The sequence below is a fragment of the Lepus europaeus genome, chromosome 4 (genome assembly GCF_033115175.1).
Source record: "Lepus europaeus isolate LE1 chromosome 4, mLepTim1.pri, whole genome shotgun sequence".
NCBI classification, from domain to species: Eukaryota; Metazoa; Chordata; class Mammalia; order Lagomorpha; family Leporidae; genus Lepus; species Lepus europaeus.
In genome coordinates, this window is record NC_084830.1 from 139138156 (window position 1) to 139147207 (window position 9052).

General features: G+C 47.3%; 1 protein-coding gene across 1 annotated transcript; it reads right to left on the reverse strand.

Moving 5' to 3' along the window:
* Positions 1-1209: 1209 nt before the first annotated feature.
* LOC133758794 (protocadherin alpha-4-like) lies at positions 1210-3702 on the reverse strand. Its single transcript, XM_062189938.1, has one exon. It carries the CDS (start codon positions 3679-3681, stop codon positions 1210-1212), a length of 2472 nt encoding a protein of 823 aa, XP_062045922.1. The 5' UTR covers positions 3682-3702.
* Positions 3703-9052: the final 5350 nt, after the last annotated feature.

Sequence of the window (9052 nt, forward strand, 5' to 3'; positions counted from 1 at the left end):
CACAAATACTCCTTTGTTTTTCACCTGTCGCAGAGCACTGATGAAATCCAGCATATTCTAGATAGCTGAGGGCAGATGAGAACAATCAAGAACTGAGAAGCATGCTGGTGCTCCAGAGGACTCCTAGCACAACAAAGTCCTCCTCAGCCGGGCAGCCTCTCCTAATGAAGGAGGAGTCGGGCATGCATCCAAAGTTCTGGCTTTTCATTGGACAGCCCAAGGAACTGCTTCCTGTCTCACCTGATGCAGGGCTCGGCTAGGACACAGTATGTTCTAGATGCCTTGAGACAATTCAGGATATGCACAAAAAGAAGTGAGCAGATGCTGCTGTCCCAGAAGTAGTATGACAAGACAGACAGATACCAAAGAGATATTATGCGTGACTGAAAAAAATAAACCAAGAATCCCCTGGCCAAGAGTGTGGGGAGCGACCCAGTGGATGGAAGATCTGTATGTCTCTTCCTCTCTCCTTCTGTTAATCCGCCTTTCAGACAAATAAGATAAATCTTTTAAAAAATGACAAATACATGTCCATTTCTCAGTAGAAATGTCTGTACATGAACATCCAAAAAGTGTAAAATGTATTTATGAACTAGACATTATTTCATTTTAAAAAAACTGCCTAAAATCCTCAATAGCAAAGCAAATAAGTCACAGTGTATTTATAAAATAATATCAGAGTATAATTAAATAACTACAAACATACACAATGATGAGTGATCCCAGGAACACGCAAACGCACCTACAATATGTTTTGTACAGTTCCATTTAAATTCAGAAAACATGCCAGAATAAACCACAATTCTAAAGGTCAAATGTGGATAGAGTTGGGGAGAAAAGAGAGGAATTGTTTAACTTAGGTCCTTGAAGACTAAAGGTAAAGAATTTTCACTTTCGGACAACTAATACAGTTATATTATCTCTATAACGTTTGTGTGTGTGTGAGTATTATGGGTAAATAATAGCAAAATGTTTTCATCCAAGTGGATTGTCCCTGAAAATAACCAACATGATACACAAAACACAAAATGCCTTAGAGGCTGCAGTCAAGTGAACAAGTGTTGGACGATCAAATGTAGAAAAGGGGACATACATGGTCTTGATATCTGACTACCGAAGAATATCGTTAAAACGGGCTTATAAAACCAGGTAAAGAAATCCAATCCAGAAAATACGATTCCGAAACATGAAAGAAGATGAAAATCCACATTAAATAAAAGGATATTGTAAACTAACCTTTAGAGTGGAATCCCCGTTTGCCTCCTGTTGAAGCTCTCTCTGCCGAGGGTCAGGTAAACTGGGGCTGAAGGCCATGAGGTCGGCCTTGGGCGCGCCCTCGCCGCCGCTCACCCGCTGCCGCCTCCGCTGCGAGCACGACCAGCTCCCCACCGCGCTCGCGCACACCAGCGCCGGCTGCCCCGGCCCGCACGCGCCCTCCGCGGCCGGCGCCCAGCACCGCAGCGCCGTCCACACCACCAGCGTCAGCACCAGCAGGCTGCTCACGGCGCAGATGGCCACGATCAGGGACGCGTTCACGTCCAGCAGCGCCGCCGCGCCGTCCGCCGCACCCGCCGCCGCACCCGCCCGCGACGAGGACGCCACCCCCGCCGCCGCCGCCGCCTGCCCGCCGTCCACCAGCGACAGCAGCACCGTGGCCGTGGCCGTCAGCGCGGGCTCGCCGTGGTCCTTCACCAGCACCAGCAGCCGCTGGCGCGCCAAGTCCGCCTCGTCCAGGCTGCGCGTCGTGCTGATCTCGCCCGTGTACAGCCCCACGCGGAACGGGAGCCGCGCCCCGCCCGACGCAGCCGCCCCAGCCGCGTTCGCATTCGCATTGGGCGCCGCCTGCAGCTCGTACGACAGCCACGCGTTGTAGCCGGCGTCCGCGTCCACCGCGCGCACCTTCGCCACCACGTGGCCCGCGCCCGCCGACCGCGACACCCACACCGGCACCGCCTCGCTCGCCGGCCCGCCCGCGCCCCGCGGCAGCACCCACGGCGCGTGGTCGTTCTCGTCCAGCACGAACACCTGCAGCGTCACGTTGCTGCCCAGCGCCGGCACGCCCGCGTCGCGCGCGCTCACCTCGAAGCGCAGCAGCTCCAGCTCCTCGCGGTCCAGCGGCTGCAGCGCGTGCACGCGCCCGCTCTCCGCGTGCACCGACACGTAGCTCGACAGCAGGCGCTCGCCCACGCGCCGCTCCACCAGCGAGTACGACACGCGCGCGTTCTCCCGCGCGTCCGCGTCGCGCGCCGACACCGTCACCAGGTGGCAGCCCGGCGCGTTGTTCTCCCTCACGAACACCGTGTACTCGGCCTGCGCGAACGCGGGCGCGTTGTCGTTCACGTCCGCCACCTCCACCCACACGCTGGCCGACGCCCGCAGCGCCGGCGAGCCCGCGTCGCGCGCCGTCACCACCACGCCGTAGCCCGACACCAGCTCGCGGTCCAGCCCGCTCTCCAGCACCAGCGAGTAGTAGTTCCTGAAGGTCGACAGCAGCCGGAAGGGCACGTCGGGCGTCAGGGCGCAGCTCACCTGCCCGTTGGCGCCCGAGTCGCGGTCGGACACGCTGACCAGGGCGATCACCGTGCCCACCGGAGCGTCCTCTCGGACTGGAAGAGACAGCGACTTGAATTCCAAGACTGGCACATTATCATTGGTGTCTTCCACTTCCACGATCACTCTACAATGACCGGAGAGTGGAGGTTGTCCTCTGTCAGTGCCCTCTACGAGAATCTCATAGGATCGGCTTTCTTCAAAATCAATATTTCCCTTCACAATCATCTGCCCAGTAACTGCGTCTATGTGGAACTTGGACTTCACGTTTTGGGAAACGTCAGTTGAGAATGAATAAATAATATCCCCATTCAAGCCTTCATCTAGATCTGAGGCATTCACTGTAATTACCGACGTGGCATTGGGGACATTTTCCGGTATTTTCACCACGTAGAGTGCTTTGTCGAAAACCGGGGCGTTGTCGTTTGCGTCCAGTACCGTGATGAGTAATTCAGCCGTTCCGGTCAGCTCAGGCTTGCCCCCATCTGCGACCCTGAGCACTAAAAAAATCTCCGGAGTTTCCTCTCGGTCTAGTGACTTTCGTAATACAAGGCCAAGGCCTTGTACCCGCTCACTGTCGGATGGTTTTGCCAGCGAAAAGTACTCGTTGGGGCTCAGCGTATAGGTCAGCTGCGCATTGGCTCCGACGTCTGCATCGGACGCGCCCTCCAGTGGAAACCGAGAGTCAAGAGGCCTGGATTCTGCAATGAACAGATGTTTAACGGCCATCGGAAACACGGGTGGGTTGTCGTTGACGTCCCTCACCTCCACCTCCACGTGGAACACCTGCAGCGGCCGCTCCACCACCACCTCCAGGTGCACGCTGCACTCCGCGCTCCGCCCGCACAGCGCCTCGCGGTCCATCCGCGCGTTCACGAACAGGATGCCGTTCTGCACGTTCACCTCCAGCAGGTCCCCGCCGGCCCTGGACGCCACCCGGAACAGGCGCGGCACCAGCTCGGCCAGCGGCAGCCCCAGGTCCTGCGCCAGGCGGCCCACGAACGTGCCGTGCTGGGCCTCCTCGGGGACCGAGTAGCGCAGCTGGGCGCTGCCCGCCCGCCATGCCGCCAGCAGCAGGAGCCAGGGCAGCAGGCATCTGGATGCCTGACGAATCGCCCAGAAATATTTCATCTCCCGAGCACGGTGCTTCCTTCTTACCTGGGAACTAGAATCAGAATCAGCAGAAATCTTTTAAATCGGTCAGTCCAGCGCTGATGCATCCTCCATTGCCGGATACAGCGTCTTCGCTCCGAGAACAGAGGGATTCTTCCCCGTTTATTAGTTCTTTTTTCGGATCTATTTTATGGTAAAGAGCGACATCATGTGGCTCTAAACCGTAAGTACCCATTCTATCAATTCACACTATATAACAGCCAGTTTTTATTTATTCTTTCACCTTATCCACATTTTTTCTCATTTCTTACTTATTGTTTACACTTTTTGAGCCACTGATTGATCGGGTGTAATTCTTAGTTTTACCACAGGAGCAACTTTTACTTCAGTAAAAATCCCTTTTTAACAAAGTAGAGGTTTTCAGTATTTAGACACTTAACTGTAGGTCATATACACTTTGTAAACACACAATTGCAAAGCGTTGATAAGGAAAACTCATGTGTTCCTGAGGACAGAAGAGGTTGTCAGTGATGCCAACACCCTCTTAATCCTCACATCTCTGTTCCTGTGTTGACATGAGTCAACACAGAGACTTACACCAGCATCTGGGGAAACTCTAAGTCCAAGAACCAGCCATGGAAAGATAAATTTGCAAATGTTTTTAAAAGGTATCAAATGCCATCACCATTTAATTGAAGAACATCACAGGGCTGAAAGTGCAAGGAAAGTTTGTTCTGAATTTGCAAGGAAGGTTTTACTAGGAAATAGAAATAGCTAGAAAAGTATTCCAAGTAATTTTATTGAATGTAACACTGATTCCTATGAGCAAGGGTGATATTCTTTCTTTTTTAAAGATTTGCTTTATTTATTTTAAAGGGAGAATGACAGGAAGAAGGGGGAGACGGAGAGAAAGAGATCTTCCATGCTCTCATCCACTCCCCCCAAATGACTGCAATGGTTGGAGCTAGGCTAAGCCAAAGCCAGGAGCCAGAAACTCCACTGGAACTCCAACATGGGTGGCAGAGACCCAAGTCCCAGGCCATCTTCTGATGCCTTCCCAGGCACATTAGCGGGGAGCTGTACTGGAAGCACAGCAGCCAGGACCTGAACCAGCCCTCTACACAGGATGCCACCAGCAGCTCAGCCTGCATAGCCTCCCGGGGTGGCATTCTCATTCCCACTCTTATGGCCTGTTCACCAGGGTCTAACAGGCCTGTTTTCTCCTAATAGTGCTTGTATGTTTTAATTTCTCTTAGTAATTTGCTGCTTCCAAGAACATTTGTCAGTAAACATGCTGTAAGAAATATGCATCATTTCTAAACTATTTGCAAATAAATTTCTCCCATTTCATGATAATTTAAAATTTCTCTGGCTCATTAGAATTTCATGATCAAACCAATAGGACAGACATCATTACATTTCATAAACTGAAGTAGTCAAATTGAATCACCTAGGCCATTTATTACATGAATTTCTTTCTTGCAAGAATGTGTGTATATCCTCTCCCAAAATACTAATTTTAAAGGTAACAGTCACTGTTTTAAAAGTTTAGTAACTCAAAGATATCCACCTAGTACTTGTTGAATATTTACCCAAAAGAAATGGCTTGACTGTCGCCAATTGCCTAACAAAATGCAGTAATTTAATGCGGTCACAGAGCTAGACAGGAAAGTATGATATCTCAGCACCCTGTATAATGTTCTAAAGACACAGAAAGATTTTACTTAGACCCTGTCCTAAGATATATTTTTCTCCAAAGAAATCTTTTATTTAATAAGTACAAATTTCATAAGTACGACTTAGGAATACAGTGATTCTTCCCACCCTATCTCCCTCCCACCCCCATTCCCACTCCACCTCCTCCTCCCTCTCCCATTCCCAATCCCATTCTCCATTAAGATTCATTTTCAACTAACTTTATACACAGAAGACCAACTCTATACTAAGTAAAGATTTCAACAATTTGCATACACATAAAAAACCTGTTTAATAAAAAGTTTTACAGTTAATTTTCATAATACAACTCATTAAGGACAGAAGTCCTGCATGGGAAGTAACTGCACAGTGACTCCTGTCGTTAATTTAACAATGAACACTCTTATGTATGATGTCAGTGATCACCCAAGCCTCTTGTCATAAGATGCCAAGGCTATGAAAGTCTTTTGAATCCACAATCTCTATCAGTATTTAGACAAGGCCATAAGCAAAGTGGAAGTTCTCTCCTCCCTTCAGAGAAAATTACATCCTCCTTTGATGGTCACTTCTTTCCACTGGGATCTCTCTCAGAGATCCTTCATGTAGGGCATTTTTTGCCACAGTGTCTTGCCTTTCCATGCCTGAAATAATCTCATGGGCTTTTCAGCCAGACCAGGATGTCTTAAGGGCTGATTCTGAGTCATTCTATGAATCTGTTGTGTGGACTGCTTCCCATGTTGAAACATCTCTCTCTCTCTCTCTCTCTCTCTCTCTCTCTCTCTCTCTCTCTCTCCAGGCAGAGTGGACATGAGAGAGAGAGAGAGAGAGAGAGAGAGAGAGAGAGAGAGAGAAAGGTCTTCCTTTACCGTTGGTTCACCCTCCAATGGCCACTGTGGCCAGCATACCATGCTGATCCGAAGCCAAGAGCCAGGTGCTTCTCCTGGTCTCCCATGTGGGTGCAAGGCCCAAGCACTTGGGCCATCCTCCACTGCACTCCCGGGCCACAGCAGAGAGCTGGACTGGAAGAGGAGCAACCGGGACAGAATCTGGTGCCCCGACTGGGACTACAACCCAGTGTGCCAGCGCCGCAGGTGGAAGATTAGCCTATTGAGCCACAGCGTGGGCCACATTCTATCTTTTTTAATTCTATTATTATTACCAGACACTTGATCATATTTATATGATCCCTTTAACACTTAATCCTATCTATATGATCACGTTAATATTTAACATGGTCACTTTAACATTTAAAATACGGCCAGCGCTGAGACTTAACAGGCTAATCCTCCAGCTTGCGGCGCTGGCACACCGGTTCTAGTCCCGGTTGGGGCGCCGGATTCTGTCCCGGTTGCCCCTCTTCCAGGCCAGCTCTCTGCTATGGCCCGGGAAGGCAGTGGAGGATGGCCCAAGTCCTTGGGCCCTGCACCCGCATGGGAGACCAGGAGAAGCACCTGGCTCCTGGCTTCGGATCAGCGAGATGGGCCGGCCACAGCAGCCATTGGAGGGTGAACCAACGGCAAAAAGGAAGACCTTTCTCTCTGTCTCTCTCTCTCTCACTATCCACTCTGCCTGTCAAAAAAAAAAAAAAAAACATTTAAGATAGTATTTTTACCACCTAGCTTAATGGGATCTTGGGGTCCCACGGCAAATTCTTAAACTGTAACCTTAGAAGTAATTAGGAATGTATGCAGAACTGTACATCTTTACAGTTATAAACTTCCTCCTCCCTTTTATTCTCACTCTTGTTTTTTACTGAGATCTATTTTCAGTTGACTTTATACACATATCATTAATTCTGTGTTAAGAGTTCAACAAATAGTATGAAGAAGAGGAAAAAATACCTGTTCCTCAACAGTCAAGACAAAGGCTGTTCAAGTCACTGCTTCTCAAAGTGTCATTTTCACTTCTACAGGTTTCCTTTTAGGTGCCCTATTAGTTATCACAGATCAGGGAGAACATATGGTATTTCTCCCCTTGGGACTGGCTTATTTCACTAAATATGATGTTTTCCAGATTCATCCATTTTGTTGCAAATGACCAGATTTCATTTTTTTTTATTGCTGTGTAGTCTCCCATGGAGTACATGTCCCAGAATTTCTTTATCCAGTCTTTAGTTGATGGGCATTAGGTTGATTCCATGTCTTAGCTATAGTGAATTGAGCTGAAGACATATTTCAATTTCATATTGAAAACCTGGGTTTCAGCTTAATTTTCAATACAATTTCTGGTCTTTGAGTCACCCTGGGATCTACTAGACAGTGAAGACTTCCCACCAAATAAAGAACAATAAATTTTTGTTCATAAAGAAACCTACCACAGAAGGACATGTTGGTATCTATCTTCAAACTATCTTGCCCCTTATGTTCATAAGCTACTTTAACCCATGTTTTTCTAGACAAAATAGTCAAACTAGTAAAAAATAGAGGCTCCACCTCTAAAAAATACAATGCTCACAGAAAACAAATTTATGAATCAAAACAGAAATCAGAGTTCTTCCACTGTTTAGGGACTCAAACTGTAGATTTCTACAAAATGATCATAGATGTTAAGCATACTAGAAGAAAGTGAAAAGTTTTCTTATTCATTTTACTTTACAGTATATTTAAATGCATAAATGAGGATTCAAAAGAATAGAAGTGGATTTTTATTTGGAATCTATTCCGTATACATTTAGTGTAACATCAATACATCTCTGAAGAGAAAAAAAACTGAAAAATGTTCAAAATGTCTTAGTCAACAATCTTATTGGTCAAGATTTTCAAGAGGAGAGCTGAATATGAAGACTGAAGTCTCATAATCAGGGCGACATAACTCTGAACGACCCTATTATTTACAATAGGATGACACCAGGACTCACAAAATTAACATCAAACTGAAGCTGTCCATGTGATGGAAAATACTTGATGGATAAGGGGGCAACAAAGGATAGTAACAGAAAAAAAAAGGGGAAATGCAATGAAGAAACTCATCCTTATTTTACATGTTAGAACCCCCACAATGTCATTGAATTTTAATCAGGCTTCAGCTGGCTACTAATTCTCTCCAGTGGCAAGAAAATTGAATGCGGTGGGGTGGGGGGAAACCAGCATTGAGGTGTAGTAAGTAAAGTTGCCACCTGTGATGCCACCATCATTCATGGACAAGGGTATGTATTCCAACAGCTCCATTTCCTATCCAGCTCCTTGGTAAAGGCCTAGGAAAGCAGCTGACGAAAGTCCAAGTACTTGGGCCCCTCCCACCTACTTAGGAGACCAGGATGATGAAGCTCCTGGCTTCTGCCTGGCCCACTACTGGCCATCATGGCCATCTGGGGAGTGAACCAGCTGATGGAAGATCACTTTCTCTCTCTCTCTCTCTCTTTCTCTCTCTCTCTCTCTCACCCTCTTCTCTCTCTCTCCTGTAACTCTTTCAAAATAAATAAACATTTTTTAAAAAGTAAAAGAAAAGAAAGTTGAATATAAGTCTATTTACTAGGGACTTGGATAAACAAGTGAAGGGAGAGGATTTACTGGAAATTACCATAACGTCAGATTTAATCAGTGTCAGTTATTTGAAAGTTTCTAGTTACTGCATGGCACAATCAATAGGGTGATATTCAGAGAAGGTCACAGGAATGACACTGACTTATCAAATTTATGTCACACTGGCACCCTTAGTATTGCATGAAAAAGAAATTAATGAATAAAAACTTTTG

Bases quoted from the DNA above. Each gene is read 5' to 3' on its own strand.
- LOC133758794 (XM_062189938.1), bottom strand. From the start codon at position 3,681: ATGAAATATTTCTGGGCGATTCGTCAGGCATCCAGATGCCTGCTGCCC.